Source organism: Schistocerca americana, chromosome 3 (assembly GCF_021461395.2).
Source record: "Schistocerca americana isolate TAMUIC-IGC-003095 chromosome 3, iqSchAmer2.1, whole genome shotgun sequence".
NCBI classification, from domain to species: domain Eukaryota; kingdom Metazoa; phylum Arthropoda; class Insecta; order Orthoptera; family Acrididae; genus Schistocerca; species Schistocerca americana.
Window position 1 is genome coordinate 965,962,767 of NC_060121.1, and position 18,440 is coordinate 965,981,206.

The 18,440-nt window shown below is 45.6% G+C and overlaps 1 protein-coding gene across 1 annotated transcript in view; it reads left to right on the forward strand.

Moving 5' to 3' along the window:
- LOC124607330 (serine-enriched protein) overlaps nt 1-18,440 on the forward strand; it is a 132,119-nt gene that overhangs the window by 94,311 nt on the left and 19,368 nt on the right. The window contains exon 7 of the mRNA XM_047139630.1: nt 3,623-3,754. Coding sequence (XP_046995586.1) covers nt 3,623-3,754 — 132 coding nt within the window. The remainder of the gene's footprint in view (nt 1-3,622; nt 3,755-18,440) is intronic.

An 18,440-nucleotide genomic window follows, 5' to 3' on the forward strand; every position in this document is an offset into this window, starting at 1 on the left:
TACAAGCAATGATCACACGCCCGGCACAGCGGACACACCAGGAACCGCGGTGTTGGCCGTCGAATGGCGCTAGCTGCGCAGCATTTGTGCACCGCCGCCGTCAGTGTCAGCCAGTTTGCCGTGGCATACGGAGCTCCATCGCAGTCTTTAACACTGGTAGCATGCCGCGACAGCGTGGACGTGAACCGTATGTGCAGTTGACGGACTTTGAGCGAGGGCGTATAGTGGGCATGCGGGAGGCCGGGTGGACGTACCGCCGAATTGCTCAACACGTGGGGCGTGAGGTCTCCACAGTACATCGATGTTGTCGCCAGTGGTCGGCGGAAGGTGCACGTGCCCGTCGACCTGGGACCGGACCGCAGCGACGCACGGATGCACGCCAAGACCGTAGGATCCTACACAGTGCCGTAGGGGACCGCACCGCCACTTACCAGCAAATTAGGGACACTGTTGCTCCTGGGGTATCGGCGAGGACCATTCGCAACCGTCTCCATGAAGCTGGGCTACGGTCCCGCACACCGTTAGGCCGTCTTCCGCTCACGCCCCAACATCGTGCAGCCCGCCTCCAGTGGTGTCGCGACAGGCGTGAATGAAGGGACGAATGGAGACGTGTCGTCTTCAGCGATGAGAGTCGCTTCTGCCTTGGTGCCAATGATGGTCGTATGCGTGTTTGGCGCCGTGCAGGTGAGCGCCACAATCAGGACTGCATACGACCGAGGCACACAGGGCCAACACCCGGCATCATGGTGTGGGGAGCGATCTCCTACACTGGCCGTACACCACTGGTGATCGTCGAGGGGACACTGAATAGTACACGGTACATCCAAACCGTCATCGAACCCATCGTTCTACCATTCCTAGACCGGCAAGGGAACTTGCTGTTCCAACAGGACAATGCACGTCCGCATGTATCCCGTGCCACCCAACGTGCTCTATAAGGTGTAAGTCAACTACCCAGGCCAGCAAGATCTCCGGATCTGTCCCCCATTGAGCATGTTTGGGACTGGATGAAGCGTCGTCTCACGCGGTCTGCACGTCCAGCACGAACGCTGGTCCAACTGAGGCGCCAGGTGGAAATGGCATGGCAAGCCGTTCCACAGGACTACATCCAGCATCTCTACGATCGTCTCCATGGGAGAATAGCAGCCTGCATTGCTGCGAAAGGTGGATATACACTGTACTAGTGCCGACATTGTGCATGCTCTGTTGCCTGTGTCTATGTGCCTGTGGTTCTGTCAGTGTGATCATGTGATGTATCTGACCCCAGGAATGTGTCAATAAAGTTTCCCCTTCCTGGGACAATGAATTCACGGTGTTCTTATTTCAATTTCCAGGAGTGTAGTACAACAGGTAAATAAAATACATCGAACTGTCTTCACAGCTAATCAGAGAGATACGTGTATGGCACCACACTTAAGTGGAACTTTTACTCAGTGAACCTGTTGGCGCACTTGAGGCACGTCCTTGCTCAGTAGCTTTATCGAGCTGCCACCCACATCGCACTTAACCTACGATTTTGAACTGAGCCGATCGGCGTTTGTCAGATCCCCCACCACAAGCCAGGGAACCTCCCACCGTTGCAATATACTGACTTAACATACACTGAAAAGCCAAAGAAACTGGTACACCTGCCTAATACCGCGCAGGGCCCCCGCGAGTACGCAGTAAAGCCGCAGCACTACGTGGCATGGACTCCACTAATGTCTGAAGTAGTGCTGGAGGGAACTGCCATCATGAATCCAGCAGAACTGTCCGTAAATCCGTAAGAGTGCGAAAGGGGTGGAAATCTAATCTGAACAGAACGTTGCAAGGCATCCCAGGTATGCTCAGTAATGTTCCTGTCTGGGGAGCTTTGTGGCCAGCAGAAGCGTTTAAACTCAGAAGAGTGTTCCTGTAACCACTCTAGCAGTTCTGGGCGTGCGGAGTGTCACACCATCCTGCAGGAATTGCCCAAGTCCGTCGGAATGCACAATCGACATGAATGGATGCAGCTGATGAGACAGGATGCTGTCGTACTTGTCACCAGTCAGAGTCGTATCTAGAGGTATCAGGGGTCCCATATTAGTCCAACTGCACGCGCCCCACACCATTACAAAGCCTACGCCAGCTTGAAGAGTCCCCTGCTGACATGCGGGTTCCATGGTTTCATGAGGTTGTCTTCATACCCGTACAGGTCCATCTTCTCGATACAATTTGAAACGAGACTCGTCCGAGGAGACAACATGTTTCCTGTCACCAACAGTCTAATGTCGGTGTTGACGGGCCCATACGAGGCGTAAAACTGTGTCGTGCAGTCCTCAAGGGTAGACTAATGGACCTTCGGCTCCGAAAGTCCATATCGAAGGTGTTCCGTTGAATGGTCCGTACGTTGAGCACTTGTTGATGGCCCAGCATTGAAATCTGCAGCAATTTGCGGAAGGGTTGCGCTTCTGTCACACTGAGTGAATCTCTTCAGTTGTCGTTGGTCCCGTTCTTACGGGATCTTTTTCCGGCCGCAGTGATGACGGAGATTTGATGTTTTACCGGATTCCTGATATTCACGGCACACTCGTGAAATGGTCGTACGGGAAAATCCCCACTTCATCGCTACCTCGGAGATGCTGTGTCCCATCGCTCGTGCGCCGTCTATAACACGACTTTGAAACTCACTTAAATCTTGATAACCTGCCATTGTAGCTGCAGTATCCGATCAAACAATTGCGGCAGACACTTGTTGTCTTATATAGACGTTGTCGACTGCAGCGCCATATTCTCCCTGTTTACGTACATATGTATTTGAAGATGCATGCCTGTATCAGTTTCTTTGGCGCTTCGATGTATAATACAAAAAAATCTATCTCCATTTAATAGGAGTCTTTTATTTTTTTAAACTTCTTGTCATTTCGGGCCGCTCACTGCAGTAATAATTCTTAATTTAGGATGAGTCATTACAAAATACGCCGTAATCAAGCTTGTGAATATTCTGGTGGACCGTTACAAGAATAGTAATACAAAGTAAGATGAGACCGACACTTTCATTGTTCGTTACAAATATCGCAGGTTTCAACTGTGCAGAAAGCATGGAGTTATCTTGTAATAGATCCAAATGAAATGCTGTCAACCAGTCGCGAAGTTGACTACAAAGCCCCTTCCTCCTCCGCACCCCACTCCCTAAAACCTAACACATTATTATACATGATGGTGAGGGGGTTGGAGGGGGGGGGGGAGGGTAACTTTCCGCAGTAAACGTCCAACGAGAAGTGACTTACAGAATGCAATTAAGATTAAGTTCATTGTATCTGTGGGCACTACCATCCTTAGTTCCTAGTCCAGGGGCCGGCTGCTGTGACTGAGCAGTTCTAGGCGCCGCTGCTACGGTCACAGGTGCGAAACCTGCCTCGGACATGGATATGTGTGATGTCCTTAGGTTAGTTAGGTTTAAGTAGTTCTAAGTCTATGGGAGTGATGACCTTAGATGTTAAGTCCCATAGTGCTTAGAGCCATTTGAACCATTTTTGCTAATCCAGGTTACAGTTGTCTACCGAGGATGAAGTCTGAAACTCCTATTTTTACCATTTTACGAAATACGATATTGAACCTTACCCTAAGAATCACTACTTACATCTTTCCGTGGTGTCAACAGGTGCTGGAGTTCGTCGACGAACACGGGAACGAAGTGTTGAACCTCGGGTCGTTCACGCTGCTGCCGCAGCACGTGGTTCGTCTGATCCTCGCCAGGGACGAGCTGAGAGCTGATGAGTTCACCAAGTTCCAGGTCTGTGATTCCGAACACCAGAATTTCAACGTCTGACTATAACCCTACCTCTACTAGTGTAGTTTAGTACGCTTTTATCTAAATAATAGAAAAAAAACCTTTCTGTATGTTGTCACGTATAATATACACCAAAATAACAAAAAGTCCTGCTACAGGAAAGGCCTCGTATAACCCTCTTACTGAAATTTTGTTTATTTTATAGATAATGTACACTATGGGAGGATAGTGCTGTTAATAGGAAAAGCTAATCAATACAGTTACCCATTTTACAGGATTTGATCGAGTCTTGTGTCTAATGCATAAATAATTCAGACTATTCAATTTTTTTCCAAAGATTTTACGCAGCAGTTAAATAGAACGCACTATGAATAATATTATACTGAAGCTAGGGCAACTGAGTTCCAAGTTCATTCAGTGGTTTAAAACATGTAATAATGGTCGCCAGCCTATCCATGCAATGAAACAGTGAAGTATTGGAAAAGCAGAAGTATGAATTTTGCCTACTTTCTTCCAACTGTTTGATTTTGTTCTTCAAATAAATATTACTCCACGTAAACAATGTTGATGCAGACACTGGAATTTCATTTTGACTGTAGCCTAGTAGATAACTTCAGGGAAGCTAAAATAATTTGGCCAAGGTGGACATATAGAATATCATTTTCTATAATAAACAAACTTAAATACTAAAATACGTAGATACTAAAGCACACATTTTTTATACGGATCATTTCACTTCACGAAAGCCTCTTTCTTATTGGAAATTACTTTCAAAAGCTTTCTTTGAAGTAACTCTGTATAGTCATTTACCAGATGACAGTGACTTGGCTACACTCTGATTGAAATTTACGTAATCCAAACTTGCTCAAAATAAATTTGTTGGTTTCAAGTCATCACCTATCTTAAACCTGCTTACAAAACTTCTCTATGGCATAGCATTAACATCTGTCAAGTAAAGAAATTAATTCAAGTTGGTGGAAAGCAGAGTGATTTTTAGATAGTACAATACCCTTGATTGTATTTCAACGGAGTGTCACAGAACCGCTGCTGTCCATGATGTACATACAGTAACGAGCCAAAACATTACAACAGCTGCACACCGCGACGTTTGGTGCTGCCTGGCGGCGTTGAAGGCACCTGACGCGGTAACAAAAGCATGCAAGCGGAGAAAACACGGACGAGGAGTCACCCTGACGAATGTTAATAATTGTCAATACTGTACAATCGCAATAAAGTCATGAGATGTTCAATTGACTCCTTTATTAGAACATGTTACGCTTTACGGGATTACACCCATCTTCAGACATCACAAACTTCAACTCCTTCCCAACCAACCAGGCGTACAGCCTTGACAATTCAAAGAAAGTGCCGAAGCTCTGCTTAAAGACTGCTTGTGTCGCAGTCATATGTTATTCGGCGCTTTCTTTGTGTTGTCAAAGCTGTACGCCTGGTTGTTTGGGAAGGAGTTGAAGTTTGTGATGTCTGAAGATGGGTGTAATTCCGTAACGTGTAACATGTTCTAATAAAAGGGTCAATTGAATATCTCATGACTTTATTGCGATTGTACAGCATTGGTTGCCAATTATTAACATAAAAATGATCGCAGGCTTCAGACGAGATTTTATGTCCTGTATATCAGTCTGACGAAGATATGGGCTGCGGATGGGATAGCGACTTTGACAAATGTGATACTGTCGTGGGCATTGCGAGGTGCCGGGGCTAGCAGTGTATTTAACACTAAATTCTTCTAGAATCTTTATATGGAAATGATGCTCTAAGCCCCCCCCCCCCCCTACTTTTGCTGTTGCACATGGATTAAGAAGAAACGCAAACTGACTGTAATCGACCCTGCAAGTGGAGTAGAAAAGAGTTTGGCACCAGCAATAATTTAATTGGATAGAAATTAATTAGATAAAGGAAATTTTCATTAACATAGTGAGAAATGAAAGGGTAGCTCTACCGATCAACGGAATGAAAGTTTTGTCCAAAATAACAATTTGATTTATTATGACTAAACTCAAAATAATAAACAAAACACATGAAACATTTACAATACATCAAATTGGATACTCAAATAAATGCTGTGAAGGTGAAGTTGTCCATAAACTAGATTGTGAGATTTATGAACGATTGGTATGTGGAGCCAATTCCTTGCAACTCAAATCTGAAGAGAAACACCCCGCCAACCCAACATTAATTGCTGCTATGGTAGTGATAACTCAGACAATGAACACCCAAGACAGAATAAAGTTAGAAAAGACGAACAGCTCGCTCTGCTGAGCTCTGATTACCACCTAGCAAAATTCACTGATATGCCAGTGCTGCGGACATACATTACCAAGCTGTCTTCTTAACTGCAAGGACACGATCTGGCGTACCGGAAGCGATGGCTGGTTGCTTCGACGTCCAGTCGTGGTGATGATAATGTCGCGAGTATAGCCCGAAACAAATTCTCCTAGTCTGGTTGTTCCAGACTAAAGACTTCCTATCAATACAAATGCGCCTCTGATGGAGAAGAAGATCACTGATGGTACAGTGACTGATTTAACAAGTGAAGTCACACACTGACTCCGATACAGTCAACTTTAGCCAAAACGGCTCAAGACGGACAACATAGGCCACTTGTACGCAGAACGCTCAATTGACAACTGTACTCGGAAAGTTACATTGAAGTCGAAACTTCAGCAACTTCGTCAAACAGTTACAATTAAATGAAAGTATATTAGACAGCCAACGGAAGGCAGGCTGTCCAGAGCAGCCAGAGCTCAGTCTTGTAACCTCCTCCGATCGAAAGGTGAGAGATGACTCTCTCAAGAGCACCCGTAGAAGCCGAATGCAGAACATTCCCGCCCCCACGACAGTGGCCGTGGTTAAACATTCCAATCAGCAACTCGAAAATCGGCGGAAAATTCCACTCTATTGCCGACGCACTACTATTCCACCAATGGAGATACTTGGCGCCAATTTCTGCGCCGATTTTGCTACGTCACGGAGATATCCCCTGAGCAAGCGAATCACAGTTATTATTTTGCAGAAAACGGGGGAATTTGCCCGCCAAGACTGCCTGGGAACACAAGTCATTCCCACGCCTTGCTGGTAGCCCGCCAGAAAGTGTTTTCACGAAGTTTCTTCGAAGTAGCGGAATCTCTAGCCCAGCTGCTCCATCAGACCCCTGTAGGCGTGTCGCCCCCACTCTTATGACAATGTCGGCGTCTGGACAGCATCCACTTGGCTACCTCACACTCGTCGGCTTAACTCTTTCAAGATCAGCAGAACCCGCCTGTCACCGGACCACCCGGGTGATGAGAGATGCTGCGTGGGAAGTCTGCATGTGAAGGAATGGCAACTTTCCACCGCATGCAATTAGAGAGGAAAATCGAATTACTCAGAGTAAGATATAAATATGAGAGGGGGCTCATGCCACCTCTCAGCATCTACGGGAAGATGTGAAAGGACATCGAAGCTACCACTAGGCGCTAAATGATTGGACGTCTGCAACTCTTCACAGAGCGCCGTGCTCGGAGACTTGTCTGCTCTGTAAAGTAGGACAGAGGGTGATCTGTGGCATCTCTGCTGAAGGAGCACAACCCCGGTGCACGCACAAGTGTTTCACAGCACACCGTTCATCGTACATTGTTGAACATGGAAGCTGCACAGCAGTTCACCCCTATGTGTTCACGTCATGGCCCAACGACATCATCAATTAGGACTGCAGTGGGCACAGCGCAATCGGGATTCGACCGTCGATCAATGGAAGCGTGTCGGCTCTCCACGTGACACACATTTTTGCTGCACTAGGTGGGTGGTCGTGTCAACAAACGCTGTCATCGAAGCGTGCAGCGCGCCACGGGCACAGGCTCGTGGGAGCAGTACCGTGCTGTGGGAGACATTCTCCAGTACTTGCATGGAACTTGTGGTAGTGATTGAAGACACTCTGACAGCTGCGCACAATCTGTATCTGTTCATCCTTGATGTCTTCCCTGACGGCGATTTCATCTTTCAGCGGTATAACTGTCGGTGTCTCTGAGCCACAACCGTGTTACAGTCCTTTGAGGAGCATTCTATTGAACTGTCGTTGATGTCTCGGCGACCAAACTCGTCTGACGTAAATCCTGTGGTACCCATCTGGTCACTATCGGGCGTTATCCCCGGGTACGTAAATCAGCGGCCACTTATTTACGCATATTACATGACTACTGCATAGACATCTAATGCCACATACCTCATACCTCCAAAAACTTACCAACAAACTGTCGGATCCGTAATACGCAGAATCAGCAATGTATTTTGTCGCAAAGACAGACAAGCAATCTAGTAAGCACGTGGTCATAATATTTTGGCTCATTAGTCTAAATCACATGTCTATAATGCATAATGTTGGAAACATCATTGTATATATAGCAGACACTGAGAGCCGGCCTGGGTGGCCGAGCGGTTCTAGGCGCTACAGTCTGGAACCGCGTGACCGGTACGGTCGCAGGTTCGAATTCTGCCTCGGGCATGGATGTGTGTGCTGTCCTTAGGTTAGTTAGGTTTAAGTAGTTCTAAGTTCTAGGGGACTGATGACCTTAGAAGTTAAGTACCATAGTGCTCAGAGGCATTTGAACCAGACACTGAGATCTGAAAAAAGTGGTGCATTAGACCCATCATCAGTGCCCACTTTCATTCAGGTCTGTAAGAGACAAGCAAATTTGAAGTAACATTTATAGTGGCGAAGTAATAGCCCTAATTCAGCACTCAGTAACCGCCACATTCCGAAATGGAAACATCCGAAACCTCCAAATAAATTTAAGCGTGAACATATTGCTGAGAAAGATGTGCCAATTGTTTTTGGGTCTTTTACGGACCATTTCTGCAACATTACCAGAAAAAGAGATGTATGTAGACAACTGTCATAGTGCCGTACGGGGTGATCACAAACAGTTTGAAAGGCTTGTAAGTGTGGTGCAGGGGAGGTTGTGCTGATAAACAGCTGTTCAGAAATAAAGTCGATAAGTTGCGCTGTTTTAGAGTTATTTAACATTGAAGTTAGCTAATCAGGACGTAATGCGCAAAAACGCAAACAGCCGGCCAAAGTCGTTGTCTCTAAACGTGTCTTCGTTTGGCTCCTTCAGCGTAGCTGTTGCTTATCTAGCTGTAATTTATCACTTCCCAAAAAGGCACATTACTGATAATTAGCATTTAAAAAAGTGGTAACCCACAGTCCCATAGATGTTTGTTCATCGCCGCAATTAGAGTACGAAGGTACTTCAAATTGCGAGCCCACAACTACCTGATCGCCTAACTTCGATGCTAAATCACTAGGAAGCGGTGCAAAGTTTGCAACTATTTCTCAGAATAACTCATATGAAACACCCTGACAAGCGTTTCAAACTGTTTCTGACCACCCCGTAGACCCGTCCAGATAGTCATTCGTGTTAAAGCGCCGCTTAGGCATGAGGGTTGTGCTAAATCAGTTTATAAACATGTTTACTTTTCCTGCGCAGATGCGGAAGAAAGGAACAAGAAAAAAGTAGATGAATGTTATAGTGATATATGCTGAAATAAGCTAAAGCGTGCATTTGAACCAAACTGTGAACAGTTCGACGGTATAGATAGTGGCATGTAGACACGTATTCTCATGCAAAGCAATGTATGTCTTGTAGATCAGAGGATCCCTCCCACTGCTTAACGCACATTGCGGGAGATCAAAATGGACACCTTTTGTCACATGGCAAACGTCAGTACATGCGTGCAATTCATTGAAGTTGGTGACACGAATTTCCCGAGAAGGACCAACAGCAACATGCTTTTGAAATCTGTTCATTGGGCTGCCAATCCTCAGGGGCAAACTTATTCGATGCGAAATTACAGAAGAGATGATTCGTCTACATATTATGATACACCGCGGCAGTTAGACAACTACTGTTAAATGATTCTGGGGGTTGTAGAAGCGACTTTTCTTCTTCTTCTTTACGGCCAGCTGCATAATGTGCGTCTCATAACGACATGATTATTGGAGTAGATGCACCAAAATAGCTGCTTATAATAACTAATCTTCATTTACGACACAATGTTTCGGCATTTATCGCCATTTTCAACTAAGTCTTGACTGATGGGACGTACATATCACGTGAACTGTCTTATAACTGTCATTGTATTAATAAGATAATAAATGACGTAGAATATTGAAACTAAAATGTTAAATACGGTGTGACAGTAGTCTGACAGCACCACTCTTACGACGCTACATTCTTTAGCTCAGATTGACCTACTCTCAACGAAATTGTATATTGTTTTAGGTATGTAGATTACACCAGCATGTTAGCAGATGGTAAGAAATCAGATATCGAAAATATCTATCAAAAACTCAACCAACTACACTATGGAAACTGAACAAGACAATACCATTAACTATCTAGACCTCACAACTGGCAAAAATAATAATCACCACACGTTTGATATCTGTAGAAAGTATACCACTTCTGACAACGTCACAAATGCCAATTCCTGTCATCCGTTGGCTCTTAGACTAGTATTTCTTCCATTCAGTGATTAATAGATTAATACTCTATCATTATAAAAACCAACCATTCGAAAAAAGCCTACAACATTTCAATACATGGCCTATACAAATGAGTCTGACCCCAACATAATCACAAAATTATACTACAAGTGTAAAACACCAAAGCAGAACAAAATTGATAGCGAGATGTGCCTAACTCGATGAACATCACCTACGCAAAAAATAAGACACGTACCAGCAAGCTACCTTGGTAGAATCTCCAATAAAATTAATGCACTTATTAAAGCCACAAATATTCAACTTGCGTTTGGAACCAATAACAACTTTTCAATGAAATTACTTTCCGCCACCACTAGAGCATCCAAATATGTTAACCCATGCATATCCAAAATCACATGTCGCAGATGCAATAGCTTTTACTTTGGCCAAAGAGGAAGAAATTTGGATATGAGTATAAGGAACACATTAGAGAGAGAAAAAATAATCAGTCGAGGTTGTTTACAAACTTGAAAAATCAAAACCACACTGCTGATACGATCGAAAATACAGAATATTCTACACAAAACACCTAAAGGTTTTGCAGTGAACATTCTAAAAGGACTGCAAGTATATATATACATACGAGAAAATACCTACAAGAAATATTAAACGAGAGAACAGAATTCAGACACATGAGCTACCTAAAAAATTTTATTGAACTTTTAGAACACGTAAATGGATCAATCTGAAGTAACAAACGCAACAACCAAAGAAGTTATTCACAAATTTTAGTTAGTAAAATAATATCGCTTAGTTCTATAATATTTGTGAACATACAGCGTCCTAAGAGCGGAAATGTCAAACTGCTATCACACCGCAGTTAGCGTTTTATTTTCAAAGTATTACGTCATTTACCGTGTTATTAAAACAGTGGAAATTATAACGGCGTAATATGGAGGTCACATCAATCTAAACGTACTTGACAATTGGGATAAATGCCGAAACAGTCTGTGCAAATAAAGATTAGTTATTATAAGCAGCTATTTTGGTATATCTATTCTAATAATCACCTCGTTATTTTTAAATACTGTTTTAGCAACGAACATATGTCCATAATGTACCATTTGGATACGAAATAAATTTGAAGATCAGATCACTGCTAAGTCATTCACGTCACAGTTATGTAAGTAATGGCAGAAGTGCACACCAGCTGTATCGAGGACGTTTTCCTGATCGCTCCAGTCCGTCACATACCTTTTTGTCCTAGTATGAAAACGGCTGCGAGGAACTGGTACGTTCGCAGCTAGAAAGGTTGACTGTTGTGGTCCACAGACATCCACCAGGGATTGTGGAGCGTGTATGTGAAATTATACGTCGCAGACACATCTTGTGCAATGAAGAGAAGGCTGCCCACACGGAGCTGCTCCTACAGAGCGAAGCGAGGGATTTGATAGCGATCCACTCTTCAAAACATACTGGTCCATCATATTAACTATTAACAACTCGATGGAAATCAATGAAAGTGAGGGAGCGTATCGCTTGGGGGTCCCCCAGCCATGCATATAAAGCTTGTCAGATGGTGTGAGCCAAATGGGACTGACGACTCAAAACGAGGCAGTTGAAGGAAAGTGAAAAGCCAGTGTGTGTCACTCAGCGAGCAGTTACAGTGCACTGAGGTGGTGTTCTACTCTACTAAATTGCCCAGAGACAATGTTCGGGTGATTTCACACGGGGAAGAATCACTGGGAAACTGGAAATAGGGCGAAGTGTAAAGAGCACTGCCCAGGAGTTTGGTATTGCTCGCTGCATTATTCTTCAAGTGCGTGGGGTGCGTTCCGAATCACAAGCACTGCTGCCAGAAGAAGAGGAGATGGTCGACTACTGTCAACTACAGCAGCGTGATTTCACACACACGCTCCACAAACCCAGGTGGGTATCCATCGTCCACCACAGTCTACCCTCCTAGCTGCGAACGTACCAGTTCCTCGCTGCCGTTTTTTATAGTCGAACAACAAAAGTATGTGATGGACTGACGCGGTGAGGAAAACGTCCACGATACGTGTGGTGTGCACCTCTACCATTACGTACCGAACTGTGACGTGAATCATTTCGCAGTGACCTGATCTTCATATTTATTTCGTATCCAAATAGTAAATTCCTGGACACGCTACTTTATGCAACAGGCAAAGAGGGACCCACATCCAAAACTGGGTGGAATGCAGCCACGTCGGACAGGACTGTAAGGCACGCAATCTCACAGTGGTTAGTGGCATGACTACTCTATCGGGAGTGGTCTCTTTGCTCGACGACCAGTACGCTGTGTTCCGTCAACCCCAGTACATCGGCGGCACTGTTTGTGATGGTGCCTGGCGCACAGGGGTGGGGTCAACCAGAAACATTGTCGCACATAATCTCTTTAGTAGTCTGGGTGTCATGGTGTGGGGAGGTATGGGTTGCATGGGTGTACTGACATCCAAAGAGCTGAACAGGGTACACTCTCCTGTCAACGCTATTGTGACTCTGCACTCATTCCTCAGGTTTGCCTTTGCAGGGGTCCACTACATTTTTGTGTGTGAATGAGCGGCCTTGGCTCCATAAACATTCTCGGCGTAGTAATTAATTATATTCATATCGGGTTCAAGTCGGAACATAACGTCATCCCGACACAATATTTCGGCCGCCTATCTGGAGTCGGAAGGCGCGCAAGTTGAAAGCGCGCCAGAGGGAATGGATCTAGGAACCCACTAGGGGTCTCTGTGCTCCGGCGCGCATCTGCACTGTGGGCCTCGCCGTGCGAGTGCATCACTCTCTGTACCAAGTGAAGTCCGTGGTCATGTATGTATTTACGTGGTCACACAGTGCTACCCAAGCTCCCTGATGATGTCGTTGTTCCCTCCATCTACCCCTCCTACCAGATCTGACTCTCCCCTCCCATTCCCCCCTTTTCCCCCAGAGCACCCTCTCTCCCTCCTCAGCTTTCTTTCTCTCCCCCCTCCTCTCTCCCACGTCCCTCACTTCCTCCTCCCTCCCTGGGCTTCCGACCCCTCCCCTCCCCTACCCCCACTCTCCCTTCTTTCTATCACTGGCTCCATCCCCCCCTCCTTCCCACCCTCCTACATTTCCTTTCCACCCAGAGGCAAGCCTCTCCAATTCATTAGTGTGTCAGTGTTTTTTCGTCTTGTGCTACAGTGTTTTCATCGGTGTCTTCCTACCTTCGTGTCTCCAACTCGATGTCTTCGTCTGTTCTACTGATGACCACGTTTGTGTACACGGTACTTTTCGTCGAACGGCTTCTCATCTGTCATGTAATATTCATCATCATGTATTACCATGCTTTTTATGCTCTATGTCTTTTATCTCTATCTGTTGTATCTATTGGCCGAGGAGCAGCGTATGTAGGCTGCTGCCGGCCTTCTTCATATGAGGCATGAAATTACAAAATTGCAATAAAGGAAAAAAAAAGCTACCCCAGCAGTCTGATATTCGCCGTAGTTCGCGCGTGCACTTCGGCCGTATTGCATTCCAGTTCCATGTGTTGAAATACATATTGAAATTGTTTTGAGTGTTCCTGCATTGTTGCTCTCTCGCCATGTTTACCACAGCAGTTCCTGCTGGCTTGCCTTGTGTTGTGTCCTGGTCGGTCGCAGTGTCTGTCGTCCCCTACTTGTTCGTCTGTCCTTTCTGTTCATTGTTAGCGTCACCTCCAGATGCTCCCCCACCTGGCGGCTTCGCTCCTTCATTCTCTGCCATTGCACCGCTCCCTGGTCGCTCGTAGCTATAACAGACCACATTGCCACTACTTTCAGTGGAGTAAGCCGTCACCAGGACTGGAATAAAACACATTTTTTTTCTTTATTAGATTTCGTTCCACCCCCCCCCCCCCCCCTGAGAGGGGGCGGGCCGGCAGAAGCATAATACGCCGCTCTGCAGCTTACAGAAAACTTAGAAACAGAATTAGGAGATATCAAAACAATAATAACAGGCCAAGAAAGAGTGACGGAAAAAACTGAAACATGGCTGGTTTCTGTTCGCAACAGTCTAAAACACACCTAGCGACAGTATGGTGGCTGTTTGTAACACTTTAGAAAGGGGACGCACAACACTGAACACGCACAAAAAACTGTGTAGAGTACGAAGCTATATTGAGGGGGGGGGGGGGGGGGAGGACCCCGACCCCCGACAGATGAGAGGGAAGAATGGGTGAAAGAGAGGATAAGCAGAAAAAAGGGGGGAGCCCATGGAGGGAGAGAACATCAAACACACAGCGGGGGTTCCTTTATACCCCGCCTGTAGATCTCCTCCACGCGCGCGAGCATAACTGCCCTCTAGCGCAAAATACGAGAACGTACCGGTAGTCAAAGGTCGTGGAAACGACAAATCGATCTCAAACATTGTTGGCACACCTTTTTATGACCGAAAGAAAGACCGTTGTGTTTTAATGACAAACAAAACAGGATTCCGACTCTTATTTAAAGGATACCCCTCATCTTTGTTTATAATATTGTCAGATAGAAGGATTTCGATAGCTTCTTTCACTACACAGTCCTCATAACGCGACGCAGGAGCAGCCACTGGATCCTCATCGTACAACATTTTACGTCCTCAGTAACACAATACTCCGCAGCCGCAGAGTTTTCTGGCTGAAATACGAGCGTTGTCCAGAAAGTAATTTCCGATCGATCGCGAAATGGAAACCACAGTGAAAACCAGAAACATTTTATTTGCAACAGTTAGGTACACCTTCCACCTGCGTCTCTACATAGTCGCCGCTCCAGCTTCGAGTTCTGTCGTAGTGTTGTATCAACTTTCCAATATACTCGTCATAGAAAGCAGCCGCCTGTGCTTCCGGTCAGTTATCTGCACTGGTCTGCAGCTCGTTGTCTGTGGAAAAAATTTATCTTCATAGCCAGCGGTTCTTGTGAGCAGAGATGAGTCTCAGGGGGAGCCAATTACGGACTGTATTGTGGGTGATCAAACACTTCTCATCGGAAACGCTGCAGGACCGCCTTCATTGCCCCTGCAGTGTGCGGCCGGGAATTGGCATGAAGGAGGAACTGCTCGGCAGTTGTGTTATGCGGGCTGCTTGACACAGGCGAAACATCTAACCAGGCCCTCATATTTGGAGGGAGACGCTATTCCGTACACATATTTAGGTGCTCACTGCCCACTCAAAACTGAAAAGAGCGACGCGACACGATCGACGAGCACACTAGAGACATTGCCCAACACATCTGTGCAAAGCTTTACCGGATTTTCCCAGTGGTTTCCGTTTCGCGAGCAATTGGAACTTACTTTCTGGACAACCCTCGTAAACGCATGTGGCGATGTGCTCCTCACATCGATCCTAGACCATGCGAATCATTTGACCAATATAGGCTTTCCCGGAAAAGCGGGGAAATTTGTAGACATCGGGCTTCCTGAAACCAAAATCGTCCTTCACTGAGCCCAGCAGTGCTCTTGTCTTAGCTAAAGGATGGAATACACTTTTAATATCAAATTTCTTTAAAATTCTTCTTATTTTTGCAGACATGCTTCCCGATAAAGGTAGGAACGCCACCGATTTGCCTGTATCTTCTATTGGTTCCCGCGGAGATCCAACATGTAGAGCACGGGAGATGTGATCGCCGCTATAAGTACTCTGCTTGAACACTGTTTCAAGATGACATTACGTTCCGGCTGGAGACCAGATATGAATATCATCATCAATGTGCGGTCGTATCAAACAGCGTGCGTGGAGAAGCTACTAGGACGAGAGGTTATTTGACGAATGGACTTACCTGCCCTTTCCCCGACTTAAAACCCATCCACCAAGTGTGGGATGCGATGGGGAGATGTATTAAAGCACGTCAACATGCACCATCGATCATGTGGCAGTTGTAAACCACGCTGGTGGAGGTAGTAGAACACCATACCAACGTTGCGGCCAGCATGTGAAAATCTTGCAGATCATGGATTACCGCCCTTGGTACTAACACACGCTATTAAAAGCCACGTTACGCCTTTTGTAATGTCCGGTTGACCATCACAAGTCGCCATGACTTCACTGTAATTTTTTGTCTTTGAATAAAAGTTCCATTTCCGTTCGCATCATTGCGTATGTCTCACAGCGACCTTCCCCATTATACTGTGGCAGTTCTGTCTACGTATGGTCCAAGTTTACATGCCAGCGACACATGATGCAAAACTTACTTTCGTCCATAAGTTTTGTACACCAGTGTATTTTACTTTCAAACGGTACATTTACAGATATCGATTCCTTATCAAACTTTTATCTAGCAAATGCCCTCTAGAACTGACGTCTCCGATCAAGATACACTACTGGCCATTAAAATTGCTACACCAAGAAGAAATGCACAAGATAATCGGGTATTCATTGGACAAATATATTACACTAGAAGTGACGTGTGATTACATTTTCACGCAATTTGGCTGCATAGATCCTGAGAAACCAGTACCCAGAACAACCACCTCTGGCCGTAATAACGGCCTTAATACGCCTGGGCATTGAGTCAAACAGAGCTTCGATGACGCGTACACATACAGCTGCCCAAGTAGCTTCTACACGATACCACAGTCCATCAAGAGTACTGACTGGCGTATTGTGATGGCCAGTTGCTCGGCCACCATTGACCAGACGTTTTCAATTGGTGAGAGATCTGGAGAATGTGCCGGCCAGGGCAGCAGTCGAACATTTTCTCTACCAGAAATGACCGTACAGGACATGCAACATGCGGTCGTGCATTATCCTGCTCAAATGTAGGGTTTCGCAGGGATCGAATGAAAAGTACAGCCACGGGTCGTAACACATCTGAAATGTAACGTCCACTGTTCAAAGTGCCGTCAATGCGAACAAGAGGTGACCGAGACGTGTAACCAATGGCACCCCATACCATCACGCCGGCTGATACGCCAGCATGGCGACGACGAATACACACTTCCAATGTGCGTTTACCGCGATGTCGCCAAACACGGATGCGTCCATCACGATGCTGTAAACAGAACCTGAATTCATCCAAAAAAATGACGTTTTGCCATTCGTGCACCCAGGTTCGTCGTCGAGTACACCATCGCAGGCGCTCCTGTCTGTGATGCAGCGTCAAGGGTAACCGCAGCCACGGTCTCCGAGCTGATAGTCCATGCTGCTGCAAACGTCGTCTAGCTGTTCGTGCAGATGGTTGTTGTCTTGCAAACGTCCCCATGTGTTGACTCAGGGATCGAGACGTGGCTGCACGATCCTTTACACCCATGCGGATAAGATGCCTGTCATCTCGACTGGTAGTGATTCGAGGCCGCTGGGATCCAGCACGACGTTCCGTATTACCCTCCTGAACCCATCGATTCCATATTCTGCTAACAGTCATTGGATTTCGACCAACGCGAGCAGCAATGTCGCGATACGATAAACATCAATCGCGATGTGCTACAATCCGACGTTTATCAAAGTCGGAAACGTGATGGTACGCATTAATCATCCTTACACGAGGCATCAGAACAACGTTTCACCAGGCAACGCCGGTTAACTGCTGTTTGTGTATGAGAAATCGGTTGGAAACTTTCCTCATGTCAGCACGTTGTAGGTGTCGCCACCGGCGCCAAACTTGTGTGGACGCTCTGAAAAGCTAATGATTTGCATATCACAGCATCTTCTTCCTGTCGGTTAAATTTCGCGTCCGTAGCACATTATCTTCGTGGTGTAGCAATTTTAATGCCCAGTAGGGTATGAACAAAACTGTCTCTTAATTATTCTCTGCCATAATGGCTATGTTTGTGAGCCGTGACTGTGTGCGATAATTATTTATTTCTATGTTGGAAGAGTATCTGACAAATTAGCAAGACTATTCAAAACCAAAGAAGTGAAAATCAGCTTCAGCACCAACAACGACCTTAATAGCAAGCTTATTCACGATTTAAAACCACCAGATACAAGCCTTGATGCATCTGGTATTTACAAAATTACCTGTGGCCAATGTAATAAATTTTATATCGGCCAAACAGGCAGAAATTTCAGAACCCGATTCAAAGAACATTTAGACTGCTACAGGCTTGATAAATGTAACAAATCAGCAGTAGTAAGTCACATCAAAGACACAAGCCACCCTTTAAAAATCGAAAACAACCACGAAATTTTACACAAAATAGGAAAAAGTAAGAGAATGGATATCGTGGAAGAAATGGAAATCCTCATACAAAGTACAAAGCATGGAG